General features: G+C 36.7%; 1 protein-coding gene across 1 annotated transcript in view; it reads right to left on the reverse strand.

Annotated features, from left to right (window-relative positions):
- Positions 1-22,480, reverse strand: part of LOC127582541 (protein unc-13 homolog A) — a 261,016-nt gene that overhangs the window by 126,929 nt on the left and 111,607 nt on the right. The window contains exons 11-13 of the mRNA XM_052037881.1: positions 20,006-20,099; positions 15,126-15,181; positions 7,561-7,639 (exon numbers count right to left, since the gene is read on the reverse strand). Coding sequence (XP_051893841.1) covers positions 7,561-7,639; positions 15,126-15,181; positions 20,006-20,099 — 229 coding nt within the window. The remainder of the gene's footprint in view (positions 1-7,560; positions 7,640-15,125; positions 15,182-20,005; positions 20,100-22,480) is intronic.

The following is a 22,480-nucleotide window of genomic DNA, read 5'->3' on the forward strand; positions in this document are numbered from 1 at the left end:
TTCAGCACCCATGTGTGCTAAAGCTTGCAACCTAAAACCCTCAAGATGTTATGGTTTATAAATGGATGTGTGGCAGTTCCTGATACATTAACCCATCAAATATTGCTTTCCAAACTCCTTTTTACTACTTGACTAATTAACAAACTTGACTTCACTTTGACTGCATAAAAATTATTTTTGGAAAAATAATCCATTTACCATCTTTGTACCAGACTGATTTTCCAGCTAGCTAGGAATTGGAGATAGATGTGTTTGTTGTTTGTCCTAAGCTAGCCAAACATGTATTGGAAGGGACAAAGGTAATGATCAGGTACACCAGCTTGAACTACAAATCCACAATATTGAAACAACAATGGACTAATTTTCTATCCATTGACAATAAATGGGCAAGAAGTCTAGTTCTGAGAGAGAATTTGGAGTTAATTTTAACACCTTTAATTATTCCAGTACAATTTTAGTATATTTTGGGTGTAATATTAATATCAAACAGAACCTAGGGAATGGAAGGAGTAGGCCATTTGGCTCTTCATATCTGCTCTGTTATTCAATTATCATGGCTGACCTTATACCCCAGGACCACTTTCCTGCACCAACCCCATACACCTTAATATTAAAAATTATTCAGCTCAATCTTAAACAAACTCATCATCTGAGCCTCGATTGCCCAGCCTGGCAGAGAACCGCAAAGGTTCATTACCCTCTCAGTAAAGAAGTTACTCCTCTTTACTGTCCTGAATGACTGACTTTTAGTTTGAGAATTCTGATCCCTGGTTCCAGAATTGGGAAAACATCAATTCCACATCTATCCCATTTAGCTCCTTATGAATTTATAGCTAGTAACTTATTGTTTTTTTTAAAATCAGTAGTTAGCATGTATGAGGTAATTTTATATTTACCTTATGTAACTACCTTATTGGCAATGTGATATGTGCCATATGATACAAGGATTGCGATAACAGGACACTTAGAAAATACCAACAGGAATAAAAAAAACATGGATTTATGAAAGAAAATGAAATTTGATAAACCTACTGGAGTTTTATTTTGGGGATGTAACTGGTAGAGTAGATAAGAGAGAACCAGTGGATGTGGTGTGCTTGGATTCAGAAGACCTTTCATAAAGTCTCACAAAAGGGGTTAGTGTGTAAAATTAAAGCATATAGCACTGAGGCACAGATTGAAACTTGGATGGCAGAAAGAATACAGCAATAATTAATGAGTCTTTTTCAAGGTGGTAATTAGTGATTATTGGGGTACGACAGGGGTCAGTACTTAGGTGCCAGCTATTCACAATACTTACCAATAATTTGCTTGAAGGAATCACATGTAATATTTCTAAGTTTGCCGATGACACAAAACTGGGTGTGACAGCAAGTTCTGAGGAGAATGCAAAGAAGCTTCAAGGTGATTCAGACCAATTGAGTGAGTGGGCAAATACATGGCAGATGCAGGATAATGTGAATAAATGTGAAGATATCTACTTGGGGAGAAACAAACAGGAAGACAAAATATTACTTAAATGGTGATAGATTGGAAAACACTGATGTATAAAAGTATCTGAATATCCTTGTACTCAAGTCACTCAAAGCAAACATGCAGGTACAGTTAGTAGTTAAGGCTGCAAACCATATGTTTGCCTTCACTGCAAGATGCTTTGGGTACAGGAGCAAGGACGTCTTACCACAATTATACAGAGGCAAAATGAGACTACACCTGGAGTAATGTGTGCAGATTTGGTCTCTTTACCTAAGAAAGGATACATGCCATTGAGGGAGTGCAATAAAATCTGCCAGAGTGATTCTTGGGATGGCAAGACTGTCATATGGAGAGAGGGACAATGTCAACCAGGCCTGTATTTACTAGAGTTTAAGAATTAGGGAGATCTCACTGAAGCATATAAAATTCTAAGAGTTCAAGAGGCTGGATGTAGGGAAGATGTTTAAATTGGCTGGTGGTGGGGGCCACAGTCTCAGGATGCGAGATAACACATTTATGATTGAGATGACAAGGTTTGTTCACACAGAGGCTGTGTAATTCGCCACCACAGAAGTTTGTGGAGACTGCTGTATATATTTGAGAAGGAAATAGATAGATCTCTAGACACAAAAGGCTCAAAGGGTGTGGGGAGATAGTAGGCTTCCTCGAACCAATCTGTCTTGAACAGACTCAGCAACTGAACCTCCATAATCACAGAGGTTATATTGAATGGCAGAGCAAACATGATGGGCTGAATAGCCCACTTTTGCTTCTATTGTCAATATTTTGATGCCACATAAATAACATGGAAAAGGAGAAATACTTGCTATTAAACAATTTACATACTCACTGTAAGACTTGCACACACAAAATTGGATCTGAAGTAGCTTGGCTCAAACCTGAACAGAATCTATTTGACTCAAAATTGCATACAGGTATTTCAATTGAAAAGTACGCAGTGCAGCTTTGTGCTTGTCTGTGATATCATGTCCATTGGACTGATCTTTCCTGCAGTGAGGACAGTAATTTAAGTGCATAACTAGTGGCAGGTCATGAAACATCATCCAACTCCTCTCAGAAATTCTAAAGATGGTCTTTATATGGAGATGGTCATGGCCTAGGTATACAGGAGATTATTACAAACTTGCTTTGTGACAATAGTTGCATGTATTTACTGTATCCAAAATGGCCATTTTAAATCATGTCAATAACTGAAAATGTCAGGTGTATTAATGAAATAGACATTAATGAAGTGAGGCATTTGTGTTGTTTATATGTACGCTTACTGTGTGAATGATAACCATTGAACTGCAACAAAAACAATGTTTCTGCTCCTAATCCAACTATAACACAAATGACTTCTAGCTATAAAATGCTCATTATTTTTGTTCTTTTTTTCTTGCATAAAAGGCAAAATGCTTCACAATAATCAATCCTTCATACCACACCATTGCCCACTGTGTCATTTATTCACTCACAGGAGACACACACAGTGACTCTTTCTCAAGACCTGCAACCTCCCTCTTCCCCATGCCTCCCTGCAACCCTCAACCTGATCATGGCCTTGAACCCTCAACTCATGATTCAATCCCAAACCCTGATCTGAACCCTGAGCTGTTACTCTCCCTTTAACAACTGCTCCCACTCTCCCAAACGATGCAATAACCCTGTCCCCCCCAGTCCCCCTACCCACAGCCATGCCCATGCCCTAGATCCAAAACCTATTTGAAATCATCCACTCATTCCACCACTACCTTTCACATGACTTCAGGAGTAGAAACTATCGTCAATTTTCATTCAGATCCTCTAACCAGTTTAATGACTTGCAGAGGGCAAATTTAACTCCAAGATGTCACCCTGAAACTTGCATCAGAGACAGGATGTTATCCTGTGCTCTAGAGTTTAATCAAGATTCCCACAGTCATAGCCAGGTGAAGCTCTAAGTTGCCATCTGTGCGTCAGATGGCCACATCAGCCATGATGAGTCCTCATCTCCATATTCTGTTAAGTCTGTCCATGTGCTTCATAATAGGTTGAAGCCTTGTGGTTAAATGAGGGACTAAGTTTTTATTGCCCAAGTTTTCCTTCAGGATACTTCGGTGTTGTGAAGTGCTGGATTTGCATCCAAAATAGGGTTCTGGAGATCTCGTGTCTGGAAGGTCTTGAAGGTTTCCGTGAACGGGAAGGTCCAAGTTACTTTTATGTTGCTTCTCTGTACTTTTGCTGGAGGGTGACTTTTGAAAGAACTATTAACTGCTGCACCAGAGATTATTTTAAAATTCCAAAGGTCACCCTCTTCACTGAATGGAGCTATTCATCAATGTTTGGCATGGCAACTTGAGGCCCAGAGAGGAACAAAGAATTCAACTGTTGAGAAGGCTAAAGCTATAGTAGAAGGGCAGATGATGGCAGCCTTCGTGCTGTAGTCACTGCGGGACTAGCAGAGGAAAGACCTTCAACCATGCAATACTTATTATTTTGTGTAACCACCTTTGGCCTCATGAATAGTAAAATTTTTTTAGAACTGGGCCTGCAAAGAAATTGTTAGCCTGCAGCACATTGCTTATTTAATGCAAATGTCTAGGTCCTGAAGGCTTTCTAAAACTCAGTAAGATTAATCAAAGGGTCAGTGGAGTGGCATGTCATGATATCAAAATATAAAGTCCCACTGAAATAAAAGTTAATTATAAGCATTTTAAAAGTTATATTCAATTGTTAATTATTACAATGATCCATAATCAATCCATTTTAGAATTAGAATTGTTTATAAATTCAAATTTTCTGTGCTTCTGTTTTCACAAAAATTCCTGCTGAAAACTGGACCAGATCATGTTGATAGCAGGCAGTTTCATGAAGAGCTATCAGCTAGCTGCAGTGTGTTGTGTGGGTCAGTGCATTCATGAATTCTGTATCTACACATTATAACTCAGCTGTCAGGTGCACAATGGAGGTCCAGTGCTGGCACATCTAACTTCCCACAGTGCTGCTGGATCAACATCCAGGGTGGAACTCAGTCAGGCTAAGCTGAGGGGCTGGATACACTTTATAACTGGTCCTTTAGTTTTATGTCATGAGCATATATGCCTTGTATGGCATCAAGAAACTGGATTGAAATGATTAGTGTAGATAAATGTTTTTTTTCCTGTTTATTCAGTCCTAATATTTTTGATCAACTTCTACAAGTGTTTTATCTACATTTATTATTTTAAAGTATTAAATTTTAAAGGCTTAATTAAATGAAATCTATTTCAACTGTTCTTAAAGATCTCCAACGATTAGTGACATCTCGAAGCAGCTAAGGTGGCCTTTGACGGCATGAGCTATCAAAAGACCATCAGAGCAGCCATGGCAGGGCATTAGGATCTGTTGCCTGATACCTTGTTGCCTTCATGTCCAGCTAAGTACTGCACCTGTGCTGTTTAACAATCTTGACACCAGTAACCATATGTAAAGTTCCACTAATCATAATATTCCTTGTCACTGTAGACTTTATTATATTTAGTTAGCACAGCTTGAAAAGCAGCAACTCTTGGAAATTTGCTCCATTTTGTTCAAAAGGTAAGACTAGTCTGGAATTGTGCTCTACTATACTTGATACTACATCCACCCTTCACCCAGTTAGTGTAAAGCTGAAATGGAATGAAGGTGAATCAGGCATGAAGGTTCAGACTCAATTTAAAGCAACAAAGAAACAAAACTGATAAGGTCATAAATGCTCAGCAGGTCAGGCCGCATATGTGGGAAGAGGAGCAGAGCTAACGTTTCAGGTCGAAGACCCTTTGTCATAACGGAGGAGGAGACAAAAGAAGCTTGTTAATCTGTAGGGAGAGTGGGGGAAGGGGACGTCTCTGATAGATGTCCAACCAATAACACCCAATACACCAATAACAAACTTTGTTTGTCTCCTTCCCAGTGCTGCCGAAGAATCTTTGACCTGAACCATCAGCTCTGTTTTTCCACGGATGCAGCCTGACCAGCTAAGTATTTCTAGCATTTTCTGTTTTTATTTAGATTTCTAGCATCTGTAGTTTTTGATTACCGAGTATCAAAACTGCCTCTTCCAGGGATACTCACCCAGTTTTCTTCCAATGCGAGGTCAAACAACAACCCTGAACTCAGACTGCTAACTGGGGCTAGGTTGTACAGCAAACCACTTGAAGCTAAGACTACTGTTAAGAGTATAAATATGTCCCTTCAAAATGGAGTGGTTTTCTTGGAGCTTACAACATTTACATGATACTTTAACGCAAGTTTACAATTAGTCCATCCTGGTGCATTTTAACCTCTAAATTATTGCTAATTTTCATAATAAATCAAAACAGCATACTGTTATAATTATTTCACTACTACGCCTACCAGTGTTTGTGAGGTATTTGCTTTCTGTGACAAAATTCAGTTTTGCATGTTGCCTTGAAATCATATTTGTCACTGCCAATTATCTTGAAATATACCATATATTACTTTTCAACATAACTGGCACAGCTTCTATTGATATTCATCAGCCAATATTATTCTGTAAGCAGGTTATTCTACTCAATTTAACATGCTTTGGAGTTTGCTGCATTGTACTTAAATTCTTCAGTGCATCTTCATATTTCTTCATGTTAGAAGATCCAAATCCACATCAGTATTATTCCATGTATAAAATTTATTACGCTGCAATAATTTTCAATAGCACCTATGGGAGTACATTGTGGTTTAATTAATAGCAGATCAAGTTCGGCTTACCTTTAGTCTTCCAGAACACTGCACACAGTTACTGGTTATACTCTCAGCTGATTATCATTATTAATGCAAACTATCTTAACAGGACATTGAGATGCACAGGCATCCACAATTGAATCTCTAGTTCTAACCTATACACACGGTTCTCGGATTAACTTCATCATGATGTATACCAAATGGCCAAATAATTCATTATCTTAATTCACTGCTTCCTGGAACTTTAAAACTGGCTTTCTGAATAAAATGTTTCATTTTGAATTTGCAAAATCCAGTAAGAGTTAATTTTCACATTTTATTCCATTTAAAAAAAGTCTATCCATGGTTGGCTGATTCAGACATAAAGCCCTAGAAAACTTCAGTTGGCAGAGATGCAATATCACATTTTTAAAAGAATTCTGATATTAGTCAGAGTTTAGAAATCCTTAATATTTACTGATGCAAGTATCTAAACTCGAGTAATCCTTTAACATCAACATTACAAAGAGAAGGCTATTAGGGCTTCAGGGGTCAGACTGCAGGACTGAATAAACAAATTAACAGGCAATAAACAAGTCTGATAGGGCAGCGTAGAACAGAAAATGCAAAATATATTTGAAAAAAAATCAGAAAGCAATAGAAAGTGAAGCTAAGCTGCAGCAGCAATAGACAAGAACTTTGGTTTCTAATTTGCTGCTTATATTTGTTAATTATTAGCTCATTAACATTTTGTACAATGGCATTTATTTTAAATAAAACAAGCCAGCTTTTCACAAGTCTACAAAATGCATTCACCTACTTGAACATAAAACAATTTGTCAGGAGTGAAGCTGGAAGTGGAATTGATTGAATTCAGCAATTTTTAATTGAGCTTTTGGGAAGGCTGTTTACAGTTCTTTGTTTGCAACCAATATATTTAGCTTTGTTACTTTAATTAGAACATAGATTTTTATATTGGGCCCTGGATTAAATGATTTCCATATCAAGGTATTATTTAGTAATAAAAATTTTAGAAACCAAAGTCTTTCAGCCCAGTGCTGAACCCAGAAGCCTGTGTAATACTGAAGAAAACTAGCTGTGTGTGAGATGGTAATGCCCTCCCTTGAATATAGCAGTCAAGGATTTTCTCACCAGGTCGCTGACCAGTGGGAGGGATTTACGCCGTGGCTTAATATCAGGCATGCTGTCAATGCTACGCAGAAATTTAACGGCTGCTCCCCTACAGTTACAAGTGAAACAAAAGACAAAAGAAAGAAACGAAAAGTAAACAAAAAAAAAATCAGAGAGAATTACTAGCAAGCAAGGCAACAGGCAAAATTCCTTAACTATCAGATGCCTCACAGCATAGTGGCAGGTCACTGTGGGAGAAAAGAGATGTCTCACCAAATCACTAACAAGATTTTTGGGTTTTTTCTTTCGAAGATCTGGCATACTGTCAATACTGTAAAGCCCACCGCCAGGCCTAGAAAAGACAGCAATAGCAATGTGAAGTACCAACACACAGTGGGGCAATGATCTCCTTGAAGCCTAAGTATTGTCTTCAACAACAGCAATTCTGCATACTATTGAACAAAATACAAATAATATTCTCTATGCTGTGTACCTCATTTATTGAGGTAAAAAATTGAAAATATCAATATTTCTCATAATTCTTTAAATATTTGAGGGGCAATGTGTGAATAATTTCTTGGGAATCCTCTATTTTTATCAAGGAGTGGCACCACCAAATTCCGTAGCATTCAACAGCAAATTTGCATTTTCAACAGTTTTTTCCAAAGTCATTTTACACCAACTAGTTGGATTTTGAGACTCACATAAACAAAAATATGATTAATAGAAACTGGTCTGTTTAAAGTTGTCTTCTAAGCTTTCATACATTGACTCTTCAATTAATTTTCAGTATATGCCAATTTTGTAACATTTCACTATTTTTAGTGTAATCGTGTTATTTCCATAAAACAGGATATTTCTACATCAAACGTTATATATAAGCAAGTTAAACCCTTAAAATAACCACTGATATTATTACCAATCACTCTTCCATTTTATCTTAATTGGTCTAACATTTTCTTTTTATCCTCCCAGCATAAATTTCAAAATATGTGCCCACAGAGAACGTTCTTTCTGGTATGATACTAATAAATTCAAATTCTAACCTAGCCTTTCTAACATGAACAAGGAGGGTAGAGATATTGCACTGTGTTCCTGTTCCTTGCCATTTTAAACAGGTAGAAGGGCTTAATATGCCAATATCTCATTTTTGATTGACCCTCAGGGCAGGTACCAGAAGCAACAATGCTTAAGTGGAGAAGCCATTGTAACCAATTGTCTTGCCACAACTTGATAAACAGGAAAGGAATAAAATATGAGCAGTCCCACGCAGAAGAAGGATGGTCGAGATACATTGGAGGAGATGACAGGGTTAAACAACATCAAAAGATGCAGTTGGTTGAGAAGCATGATCGGGGAAATGATATTGTATATAACTGTGATAAATGTAATTTGTCACAGTTATGTAGGATTACAATTTTCACAGTTATACAGGACATCATTTGTCCCATTGATAAGAACCATTTCAGTACTACGGAAGGAACTGAAACCTGATTAGAAAAATTCAAACCTGCAAGGTTGAAGAAAAATGGATATGAATTTAAGAAGCAAAAGCATAATCAAGAACTTTGGGGAAACAAAGGGTGAATAGTGTTGGGGTTGGTAATTTCTAAGGATGGAGAGATCAAACTTTGATAAAAAGTTTGAAGGAGAGGGGGAACTGTAGAACAATTTTTGTGGAAACTGGAGATTGGTCTTATTGACAGGACAAATTTGAAGGGAGGACACTAGAGAAAGATTTGGTTTCAAGACTTAGAGGGAAACCTCAGGTTCCAACTGGTGGGCTAGAGGGAATGGGAGGAAGCACCCAAGATAGCTAATCAGGTATCTCAATCTTTGGGGAAAATTTCCTGAGCACTTAACTATTGGTAGACGCAAGTTGGGGGAAGACAGAAGAGACTTAAGCCAACAGTTTACAAATGTTTAATCATTTAAATGAACAAAGCTCAAAAACAAAAGTTTGTGTCTTCACATAGTGGAACTTTACCTCTCTCTAATCAGACTCCACTTAAACAGCACATAACAAGCAAATGGAGTGGCTTGGGGCACATGTATGTCTTTATAAAGCGCACCTTAAGGTGGTTCTTATGTGCAATGTGTACATACAATAATACCTTTGTGCATGTGCTACTTGCTGAATCTTTTTATTGTGCCTACTAACACTAAGCAGAAGTTCCCCCAAACTGGAGTAGCCTAACATGGACTGGGTGATTGTTTTGTACAGCACCTGTGTTCAGTCCACGAGAGTAACCCTGAACTTCTGGTCATCCCCCCACTTGAATGCCTGATCCACTCCCATTCTGACCCAACTTCCTAAGGGTTCCCGCACCTTTACAGTAAGGTAACCATGTCTCATCTTCAGTCTGAGCATGTTGCAGCGTTTCAGACTTGATATTGTATTCTCCAACTTTAGGTAACTTATCCTTTTTCTGTCTGTATCAGAACTGGCTACTTACACCCTTCATCGTTTTGACTCAGTTTTTGTATATTATTATAGTCTTGCCTGCTGGGCATGTCCCATAGTCTTTCTAAGTAACACATAACCACATACAATGAAACATAATAGATCTCACTCTAGCAGAGATATTCCTGTTCTTCTGCCCATCCCTTCCCACCTTCTCTGGTCCTGAAAACTAACTTCTTTTCTTTCTTTCCCAAATCTGACAAAGGGCCCAGAACCTGAAATGTTAACTGTATCTTTCTACAGATGTTGCCTGACTTGCTGTGCGTTTCCAGCATTTTCTGTTCATATAATACCAAGCAGTCATCCACTTCAAGTAACAGAGGTTATAATGGGTCCATAAAATTAGAAGGAAGTCACTAGTTTTGTGATAACTACTTCAAATTTCATTTCACAATGCAAGAAGGGCTCTGGGTTTGAGTTACTCATATTCCTGCTTTCAGTAGTCCCCTCTGACAATAAGATGTGCCCATATACATATGTTCAAATAACTTTGAAAGAATTTCTCAAGTGGTATATTCAACCATTCCCAAATCTAATCCAATTCCTAATAAAGTAGCTGGGCTGATGCTTATCAACAGTAAACCCTCATTCAAAGATTGTTTATTGATCTTTCTCATTACTAGAATTAAGTAATGACTTCTCACCATCCACATATTTAAACAGAATCTTTTGGGATGCAGAAGACTAAGCAAAAAGGGAAGCAATCTGCCTTTTACAGCTGTGAACTTTTAACAGCTGCTCAGCTGTTCAACCACTTTCTTACTTTTAGTAGGTGAATATATAGAAAATATGTGGTTTAATGTCCAGTCCGTCCTTATGACTCCTCACTTTCGCAAATTCTGATATGCCGGTACTTGAGCTGAGACTCAAGTGTAAGTGGTTACATTGAGTGAATTGGTGTACTGTACTGCTCTGTCCTCAGAAGCCAGACGACTGCTTCCTGAATCATCATCCTTAAAGAGTGTACAAGGTACATTAAAATAAGTACAATTTTCTAATTTACCAGTGTTTTGATACCAAGGTAATGATTTTGAAATCTGATATCCTCCATTTGAAAGCATTTGTTAAGAGCCCTCTAAACTAGAAATAGGAAGTACGAGTTTGGTCCAAGTCATCAAGGGCTTCTTAAGTGTTGCTACCTTAACCAGATATTAAAAGCCCAAACTTAAAGGCACTCTATCTAAATGCACACTGAATCCACAATAAGATTGATAAATTACGATCCAATCAATATTACAGTAACATAATCAAAGTCATTAAGAGTTATTGACATTTATGAATGACAAGGCAAAAGGTCAAGGAGGTGGGATAACTGGTTAAATCGAGGATGTCCAGTATATTTCAAAAGAATCTTGGCTCTGCAGATGGAAATCAGGATCAGTTTGGGTACAGCTGGGGCAGAAAACACCATTAGATGGAGTTGTTTATAAGCCCCTAGTTAGTGGTGATAGAGGGTATGGAATAAATAGGATTACTCCAATTACAACAGGGGTAATACAGTAATCATGGGGGACTTTAATCTATACATATCTATACTGAGCAAATCAAATTAGTACCAACAACACATTGGTTGAATTCCTGGAGCGTATACAAGATGGGTTTCCAGACCACGAATATATTGCAACATAAGCAACTAGAAAGGATTTAGAATCTTCTTGTAAAGAAGCTTTTAGGATAAATAGTAGCATGCAAAACAGAGTCAATTAATAACCTCGTTGTAAAGGGGCCCTTAAGATGGAATGACTATTAATATAGTTGCATTAAATTCAAAAATGATGTAGTTTAATCTGAAACCATGGTTTTCAATCTAAACAAAGTAAACTATAAAGGTATGGGGCGCAGGTTGGCTGTGGTAGGATTTAGAAACTACACTAAAAGTATGACTGTGGACAGGCAATGGCCAGCATTTAAAGAAATAACAGTTTGCAACAAATATATATTCCCTTAAAGCGCAATGTTATAACAGAAAAAATGGTCCAACAATAGACTACAAGAGAAATTGAAGATAGTACTATTTCTAAGGAAAGGAGTTATAATGTTGTTCGAACAAGCAGTAAAGAGTGTTTTAGAACTCAAAGGAAGGCAAAGAAATTTATAACACAAGGAAAAGCAGAACATGGGAGAAACAAGCAATGAACAGAGAGTAAGAGCCTGTATACCTATGCAAAAGCAAAAAGACTAGCAGAGGCAAATGTGGATCTGTTTTCAAAGACAGAAGAACTTATAAAAGGGAACAAGAAAATGACAGAAATTAAATCTGTTTTCGTGGAAGACAAAAAATGTCCCAGAATTATTGGAGAACCAAGGGTCCAGTGCAAATGAGAAAGTAAAATAAAATTACTAATGAAATACTATTAAAGAAGTTAATGAGATTGAAAATTGTTAAATCCATCCCAGAGTTTTAAAAGAACTGATTATGGAGATAGTGGGTGGTCTGGATATCAGCTTCCGAAATCCCATGGATTCTGGAATGGCTTCTGCTGATTGGAGGGTAGAAATTGTAACTTCACTACTTAATGAGAAAGAGAGAAAACAAGGAAGTGCCAACCTCTTAGCCTGAATCTATAATAACGCATGTAATAGAAAATAACAACAATATGATTGAGAAAAGACAACATGGATTTATACTAGGGAAATCATGACTGACTAATCTACTGGAACTCCTTGTGGATATATCTAGTAGAATCAAAGACTGGATGTGGAGTATTTGGCTTTTCAGGTTTTTGCGAAGATCCCAGACAAGAAGATGATGAGCACTAGCACGTGGAATTAGGGCTGATGTACTCATGTGGATTGAGATTCAAACAGAAAATGTTGGAAACATCCAGCAGTTCAGGCAGCATCTGGGGAAGGAGAAACAGTTAATGTTGCAAGTCCAAGGCTCCATGTCAAAACTAAGAAAGACAGAAATACAAGTTAGTTCGTTTTCAGTTAGAGGGAAGGTGGGGAACATGTAGAACAAAGGGAATCTCTGTGATGGGGTGAGTCCAAATGACATGCCCCATGGCCTCACCATTAACAAAACAAACAATGTGCTGATAAGTGTCCACATTAAGGTATTTGGACTCATCCTATCAGAGATATTCCCTTTGTCCATATGTCCCTCCCCAATATTCTCTCCTACCAAAAACTAACCTGCATTTCTTAGTTCTGTCGAAAGGCTCCAGACCTGATGTGTTAACTGTTTTTCCTTCCACAGATACTGCCTGATAGTTGAGTGTTTCCAGCATTTTCAGTTTTTGTTTTAAATTTCCAGCATCTGCAGTTTTTGGGTTTTCTTTTACACATGGATTGAGAATTGGTTAACAGATAGAAAGAGTAAGGATAAATGGGTCCTTCTCAGCTGGAAGGGAGTGACTAGAGAGATATCACATGGATTACTGCTTAGGCCCCAAAGTTCACATCTGTATCAATGCAAATGGCTAAGAGGATCAAATGTAACATTTCCAAGGCTACTGATGACACTAAACCATGGGAATGTGAGTACTGATAAAGATACACAGAAGCTTCAACAGGATATAGCACAGTTAAGTAAGCAAGTGGGCAACAACAAGTCAAATGGAGTGCCATGTGGAAAAATGTGAGGTTATCCACCAGTAGAAATACTGGGTAGTTTTGTTTTAAAATAAGAGGTTGGAAAACCTGGATGCCCTTGTACACAAGTCTCTCAAAGTTAACATGAAGTTGCAGCATACAATTAGGGAGGCAAATTGTATGCTGGTCTCCGTTGCCAGAGGATTTGAATACAGGAGTAAATGTCTTACTACAATTATTTAAGTCAGTGGGAAGAACATGTCTGGAGTATTGTGTATAATTTTGGTTTCCTTACAGAAAAACTAAATGCTTGCCATGAACCAATTCACTTCATGGAGTGCAATGAAGATTCACTGGATTGGTTCCTAGAATGGCAGATCAATCATAAGAGGTAAAGATCAAGTAGGCTAGGCATCTATTTCTCTAGTTTAAAAAAACAAGAGGTGACTTCACTGATAGATACAAAAATTTCCAGAGGCCGCAGCAGACGGATACAGGGAGGATGTTTATTCTGGCTGGTGTTTATCCTGGCTGAAAGACAGGAGGATGGTGTGGAGGTAGAAGATCAGCCATGATCTTGTTGAACAGGCTCGAGAGGCAAAATAACCAACTCCTGCTCCTATTTCTTATGTTCTAATGTCAATATCAGTAAGAATGTTACTGCAAGATTTACATCATCTGCTGTTGTATGATGCCTACAATGAATAGCAACTTCACTGCCTGATTGTTATACAACTACACTTATGTATCAAGGGCAAACCGTAGCCTTAAGACTGTATTTGAAATACTTTAGATTCATTTCCCTTTGCTTTGGTGGCCAAACTCACACTTTTCCAAGCCTTTTGATTTTCACATTCAGTAGTAAAATGCAACAATCCACAACAAGATTGACATAAGCAAAACATGCTCTTATTGAAAAAGACATTCTCATGTGCTATAGAGACAGTGATAATATCCAAATCAGGTAATAGGGTCCTTTATTTAAAGTTCAGAGTAGCCATTGCCTATGCATTCAATTTCGTTACTGGACAATTGTACTAAATGACCTGATGAACTGCTTGAAAAATAGGAAAATGAGAATCACTGCAAGTATTTTCTAACAGGTCTCTTTCCATTGAGTCCTTTTTATCAAATTTGACCAGTGAGGACCACAGTGTCCTCATTAATTATGACTGATGGATAAAACTGAGGAGAAAATGTGAATTTTAATTCTTATTTCTAAACAAGAAACAGGGTAATATGTATGAATGATCCTTCTGCTACAGATAATTAAGTTTTCCTATTCATGTTAACTACTAGACTAATCGAGCTTTTATTACATGATAACAGATTATAATTTAAAAACTGCTCAGCATTCCATTGATGCATTTTTCCAGGAAGAAAATTAAACAGTTCTCATTTTGATAATAAATTGTTTATATCTGCTTTGCAATTTTCCAAAGGTTTTTACAACAATAATATCTGCAACAGAACTCTCCATACCAGTAATATAATTGGGTAAATTTTTAATCTGTCATGTTAAAGAGTCATTGCAGATTGGCTGTTCAGTAGGCAATGTATCAACATTTAATTTCCATTAGTAAGTGAAAATGAAACTATGATAATTTCTAAATTCTAGTAGCTCCAATATAGTCTGGCTAATCCACAAGCCCCTCACAAGGTACCATAACTTGTATATTTAAACAGTTTAGTAAAATCATTATTAAATGAGCTAAAAATTGAAGGTATAGAGCAGCACAAATATTTGTAATACTAATGTAAATGCATTGTGTCTTTCACAACAGGTTTCAACATTCAATAAAATACTTTCTGAAAGACTAAATAATGGCATTATACTTACCCTCCTTTAAACCAAAGTGGCTTTGGCAGATCACCAACCCCTTCCCCAAGTTGTGCCTATAGAAAACACAAATTAATTGTGAAATTTTACACTCTTGATATTATTTCCATAACAATTTCTCCAAGCTCAACAATTCATAGTGCAGCTGATTTTAAAATCATCAGTATTCTTCAATTATATTTTAAAGTGTACTTTGACTTGTCACCTTGCATAGTTAGTGGCTTATTACTTGCATGATAAAAACTACGAAAATAACCAAATTATATTGAGAAAGTTAAAGTAAGATAGTACAGGAAGTTAAGCAGCAATTTTTTAATAAATTCTTAATTAATGATATATGTAAAATAGCTAATTCAGACACAAGAATAAATGTTAACAAAGTGAAAATAGTGCATGTCAACCCAGGACATCTCCATTAACTAAGCATATACTTCCCTTTCTGTCAAATCCATGCTGATCCTCTTCCTAAAACGTAAACAAAAAAGTGCTTTGCCCTTCATATGCTTGTAAAGCTCAACTCCACTCCACAACTTTGATCCAGCGCCCTTTTAAGTATGTTGGCTGGCTGAGATAATTTTCTAAAACAACCTACTTTTCAACTATGGTTGGTGAATAATGAATTTTGCAGTCTCGAATTTTGTTCAATAATTGTACATTTTCTATAGATGGTGTGGTTTAAACTGGCACACCTGCAAACTGCACCAACTGGCCAGAATAATGAATATGAATGACAGATAAACTAGATGGATTTAAAAAAGCTGAAACACAAACTATAGAAATAGTTGCATGTTGTATCAATTCTAATTTATTTGTTTTGAACATTGAACTATGCAACTAACTAGAGCAAAAATAGCTGTAACTTGGAAACTATTTAATGTAATAAAATATTCAAAAACTGGACAAACACAGACCACTTGCGGATCTGTCCAGAAAGAAAATTATAGTATTCAATTGACTCTTTGATTAAAATGTCCATTCAAAGTACTAAATTCTTAATAACAATCTTGAATTCATATTTCACCAACTTATAACCATGCATTCTGATCCTACAGTTGTTCCTTACTATGAAGTAGTGGCTCAGATTTATTTAAGTGAATAAATTATTCACTTTTAGAACCTATACAATAGATTTAATGTTGCTCAATCTATAATCACATACATTGCTACACAGTATTTACAATAAATAGTAACATTCTAAAACCAGAACAGCTAACTATACACTAAAATTAATATTGCAAAATATTCTGTAATATTCAAAGAATTCAAAATATTCAAAGAAGTGACAAAGGAAATTTGAGACCAGAAGAGATGTGGGCGAAAAGCAATGCAAGAAATTTAACATCACATGTTGACATGGTTAGTCATGGAGTTACACAGCATGGAGACAGACCCTTCGCCCCAACTCATCCATGCCAACCAAGATGACTTCTTGAGCTATTCCCAGTTGTTTATAATTTTGGCCCATATCTAACCTTGCCTATCCACGAACCTGTCCAAATGTCTTTTGCCCACCTCTACAGAGTTGTACAAACTGGTCAGTTTTAAAGATGAATTTAAATAGGTTTTAAGGATGAGAAAATAGAAAATCAGATGTTGAGAGAAAGAGGACATAGCCAAAGGCACATCCACCAATGGATGATCAATTAATTTGGAGGATGACCAAGGGGCCTAATTTGGAGGACATCCTTATAGTTGGAGACCATTATTGAAATAGGAGACCATTATTGAAATAGGCATGGGCAAAGCTGTGGCACAATTTGAAAATGATTATCAGAATTTTATAGATATCGCTTTACCGGAGATCAATGTAAATCAGCAAATATGGAGAGATGTGTGAGCCACCCATTGAGAAAGTTAGGACACGGACAGCAAAGAAGTGATCATGATTGGGGGTGGAGAAAGCAAGCGAGATGGCAAGGTCAAGCAGTTGACAATAATGTAGTTGTGGAATTTACACAGAGTGAGAGATTAAAGGAGGAGGGGTGGGGAGGGAAGGGTGGTCAATGATCTCTGAAAGCAGAAAGTAAGATGAATTGAGAAAGGAGTTAAAATTACCGATATATGGGCAAATAAACTGTTACAGTATTTGGGCAGGCATAAAAAAATGATTTTAAATGAGAGGCTGGACACAAAAGGAGAGTGGACCAGAGAAGTAAGAGAAGCTAATGACGATGCCTCTACTGCTACAATGGTCTGGGTATCCTGAAACTGCATAGTTCAGATTCAGATGAATGTCACAAAAAAAGGTTGGTAGCTAAGGAACAAAATCTGTCATTAAGACTGAAGATGATGGCTTTGATCTCCATTATAATTAATAAGAGGGAATCTGGAAAAGTTGACTCATCTTGTAACATACAGTAGATGAGTAGTCTGACAATTTAGGTAGGGTTAAGATATAGTTAGATGATGTTTTGGCTTTGCTGTAGAATAGCATATAGATGAAAAATGGAAGAAATGTCCTTATATAGATTCACCAGGATAATTACTGGGATGAAAGGATTGTCCTATCAAGAGAGGATAAACAGACAGGGTCTGTATCTTTGGAGTTTAGAAGAATGAGGGCTGATCTTATTGAAACATGCAAGATTCTAAGGGGAGGTTGACAGGGTAGATATTGAGGTGTTTTCACTGGTGGGAGAGCCTCAGACGAGAGGACCTTGATTCAAGATAAGGTGCCAGGTCATTTAAAACCAAGGTGTGTAGAAATTTCTCTCGTCTGGATTTGTGGAGGCCAACTCACTAGAAGTACTTTAGGTGAAGGTAGATAAATTTTTGAAAGAATTGGGGATTAAGGGCTATTGGGATCTAGAACAGAGGAGGAGTTGAGGCCTGTGGAGATCAGCCAGGAATGGTAATGAACAGCAGGCAGGCTTGCAGGACCAGGGGACCTAATACTGCTCTTATTTTCTTGCGATCTTGCATTCATAGACAACCAGATTACGTGGAAACTTAAAATTTTAACTGTTACAGTACAGTTTAATGGATTAGGAGACCAGCCCCTGAAAACAGTCTCAAAATTCTCTTATGGTCCACAATTATATCACTGGTTTTTATATCCTAAACTGGCCTTCAACTATAATTCAAAGTCAAAATAATGCCATCAATTTTAATAGTAAATCAATGGCTAATTCTTCACAATTGGTGAATGGTTTTGCACAATGTAGAATATTTAAATTATCGTGGATACTGTGGTCACTTTTGATGGGTACTTCAGACTGTACAATCATTCTTGTCCAGTATATACCTTCAATGACATTCTGCTGAATAATACAATGTTAACTGCAAAATATTGCAGAGCTTAAAAATTATTCATCTAAAACTCTTGAGTTTCTGAGAATTTGAATAGTGCTAAAAATAATCTTTATGCATGGAAGTGTAAATTAGATAAGGTTTTTATATATTTAGACTTCTTAAACTGGGTCACTGGATAGTAACTACAACACAGTTGATCTAAAAACTAATGAGATCATAACATTGTGACATCAGCCTCACTGATATGAAGCTACTAACTGATGAATCATTAACCAAAGAGCCTTTCATTATTTCAGTAACAGAGAAACAATAAATTCAGAAATATGAATGTTATAAAAGATTCATCGTCATTATTTAATAAAGTATAATCAGCAACAATTAAATCAGCACATTATAAAAACCTTAATAATTACAATTTCAACTCTCCACAGACAGGACCATTGCCATATAGATCATGAGAAATTAAAAGCAATAGCAAAGTCTGACCAAATATTCTGCCAAATTTTGAAAAAGACCATGGATTTAATGAGATTTATTCCAAAACATTTGACTAAATGAGAAGTATAACTGGGTGTTCAAAAGTTAGCTGGCATTTAGTTTCACGCATCAATACAAATTAATTAATTTATCTTTTTCTAGCATGGTAAACAGGACTTGAGAGTGCTATGGAATTGTGTCATTGGGATGCAGGAATCCTGACACTAACAAATACTCTCAGAATTCTAATGGTATAATTCATTTGGATTTAGTTTTCATTGCCAGACCCGAGGAACAAGGAAAACAGATCTTCAAATGAAAATACCAAAGTGTATTCCAGGTCCAAAGCACTACCCTTGCTCACAGAAGATATCATGAAAAATCAGCAAGAGCAGCCAAAAAAAAAAACAGCCTTTTTTAATGTCTCACAAAATAGTCAAGAAATAGAAAAACAAGTTGCTGGTCTCTTTCTAGTTTCAGAATTGTATTTGTACCACGAGTTCTGTGTCCCTCCTTTTGACTTAGATGTTCTAGTCATTTTTCTTATTATCCTGCCTATTCTTGTTATTTCTTTTGGCAGCACCAAGCTTGAATCAGAAGTTCTCATTGTGCTATTTTGGTGTTCATTTCTGACAGTTAACATCATTGCTAGATGCTATACGAGAGGTTTTAACAAGTCACTGTTTTGTGACTGCAATTTCCCCCCAGTACCTCTCTCCCTTCCGATTTACAGTTATTTCTGGGTTGTTACTTTTTGCATCCTCTCTAACTAGGATTGATGAAAAATGCCCATTTAATTCATGTTTTCCAATATTTAACTCGCTTTTCTAAAAAAAATTGATGCTCACTTTGTTAACTCTTTAGATTTAACTATGGAAATTCCTACTCTCGTTTTTCACATTTCAGGGTAGTTTTATCTTGTACTCTAAATTTTACATTCTTATTAACTGTTTTAGTAAATTTGTAAATTAGAAAAACTGTTGTTAGATATGGGTTCTTTTTCAACTTCAGTCAGCAATGCTTATGAATATTCTACTACCATACAAAAGTATTTTCAATAGGTGTAACTGTTATTATCTGCAATATAATTTTTTAAATGTCGATAAAGAAAACCTAGGTTTCTGTCATTTTGTTGGGAAAAAAAAACTTACCTCTTGTAGTTGCATACGAACTTTGTTAAAAGCTCTGAGCCAATTGGCTTTGGCCCTGGACATATTAGAATGCCCTTCCTCCTCATTTCCGTAACTAAAGATGTAAACATATGATAAGGATATTAAAATAATATTCACAAGCCAAAGTCTTACTTAAAGTTTCCCAATAAATTCTACCAAGGAATACAAACTTGTTGATTGCAACAGGGTTTTATTGCTTGTGACTAATTTAGACATTTTGCTGTGGAACTTTTTCACGCACTCTACTTTTTTCCTTTTATCCTTAAGGTAATGACTTTTGTTTGGGTATCATTCAGTGGACACCAACAAATATCTCTGGATTTACTCAAATAGTAAACACTTGTCAAATCAGGATCAAGACAGTAATTGAGGCCATACCACAATTATTGTGTACTATTTTAGTCCCCTTGCCTAAAAAATACCACAGAGGGATTGAAATGAAGATTCTACAGACTGGTTCATAGGGCACTGGCTATGTTACATGTGGAGAAATCAAGTCTGTTAGACCTCTTTCCTCTAGAGTTTAAAATATTGAGAGGTGATCTCATTGAAATGCACAAACTACATTGAGTGTTTGACAGGGCAAAGGCAGGCTGAGGAATCTAGGTCAAGGGATTAGAGTCTCAAAATAAGGGCTATGCTATTTAGGACTGAAATGAGAAATTTCTTCACTTAGAGAATGGTGAACATTTGGAATTCTCTATCCTAGAAGGCTGTGGAGGCTCAATCACCAATTGTACTCAAAACAGGAAAAAGACATTAAAAAGATGTTTGAGGTAGAAGGTCAGCCATCACCTTACTGAACGGTGGAGTGGTTTCATGAGGCCAAATGGCCTATACATGCTCCGTATTTTTGTGTTCTCAGTATGATGTTCCAACATTATCCTCACCCGATCCCCATGCATATTATTTGTAGTAATTTATTCAATGGCAGCAGGAACCCTAGTTATTTTCCTGTTACCTAATCCAAGGGCATCTAACAATGGTTACCTAACACTTGAGATGGCGGAAATTAACTTTACAACTATTGAGACTGCATTGCCCTGAGTAACATTGTACCTTTGATGGAGATTATGTATTGTAACAACTTCAGAAATCTGCTGAATGTTTACCAGAAAGTTTATTCACATAGGTTATTTTAAACTTTTAATTAACACCTTGTAAACACGCTACCTCTAAAATGTCAGTCTCTCTGCCTTTTCTGCTCTTGAACATAAATGCCATGTGGCCTTTTCTTCTGAAGAGTGTTGGAGAATATCAGTAGTGTATTCAAATACATTTCTGGAAAAAAAATACCTTTATCCACGTTAACAATATCATCCTCTTTGCTCTTGTCTGATTTCCTCGGACAATCAAAGAGTAGTAAGTTGAATTGTAGGGTACATTTAAGGTAATAATATATCCACAGCACTTCACAATGGAGAGAGATGCACTGAGCCATGATTTAAGACAGATTGTCAAATCAAAAGGATAAGTACTTAGGTTTTCACAATCTGACCAAACCTTGTTTAGTTGAAATCATATCAATAAATTTAACTAAGTTAGTAATGAACAGAAATCTCAGAAGAGGAGGAAACTAAGAAGTTTCAATCTGCTATAATTCAGAGTTATATGGGCTTTACTTATACTATATTCTGAAAGTACCTTTAAAAACTGAGAGAATAATAACAAAATGGAAGTTATAAAAGATGGTCAAGAAGGATGAAAAAAATTGCAAATTGCACAAGATTTGAGATTAAAGAATTATATCCAAGGGATTCGATCCTCAATTTAAACCTGCAGAAATAGAAAGGGATAAATCCACACCTTAAGCCTTTCTAGCTTTTCACCACACAAGATAAGATTTCTTTATTAGTCACATGGACATCGAAACACTGTGAAATGCATCTTTTGCGTAGAATGTTCTGGGGACAGCCCGCAAGTGTTGCCACGTTTCCAGTGCCGACATAGCATGCCCACAACTTCCTAACCTGTACGTCTTTGGAATGTGGGAGGAAACCAGAGCACCCAGAGGAAACCCACACAAACACGGGGAGAACGTTCAAACTCCTTACAGACAGCGGCCGGAATTGAACCCGGGTCGCTGGTGCTGTAGTGTTACGCTAACCGCTACACTACCGTACCGCAACACATTAATGTTACATAAATGCTTTGATGCAAATTATTTCCCAGCCCTTTTAGCTTGTGCAACCTGAACAATATGATGAAATATTCAATTGTAATTTTCAAAAGATATATAATAAAAGTTACAATTTTGCATGACTCTGGGAAAGAATGGGGGACAGAATATTTAGCAGGCTCTTTCATAAAGCCAACTGAGAAAGGACTGGCTGAATCCTTGTGTGCTATAACTCTCAAATGTGTTGTGCTAAAAATTAATTAATTTGATTCAGCAGCACAGAATTGCGTTTCCCTCAGCTGTTTCGTTAACAAGATGACTTTTCTCTCAAATTA

Source organism: Pristis pectinata, chromosome 24 (assembly GCF_009764475.1).
Source record: "Pristis pectinata isolate sPriPec2 chromosome 24, sPriPec2.1.pri, whole genome shotgun sequence".
Classification (NCBI taxonomy): domain Eukaryota; kingdom Metazoa; phylum Chordata; class Chondrichthyes; order Rhinopristiformes; family Pristidae; genus Pristis; species Pristis pectinata.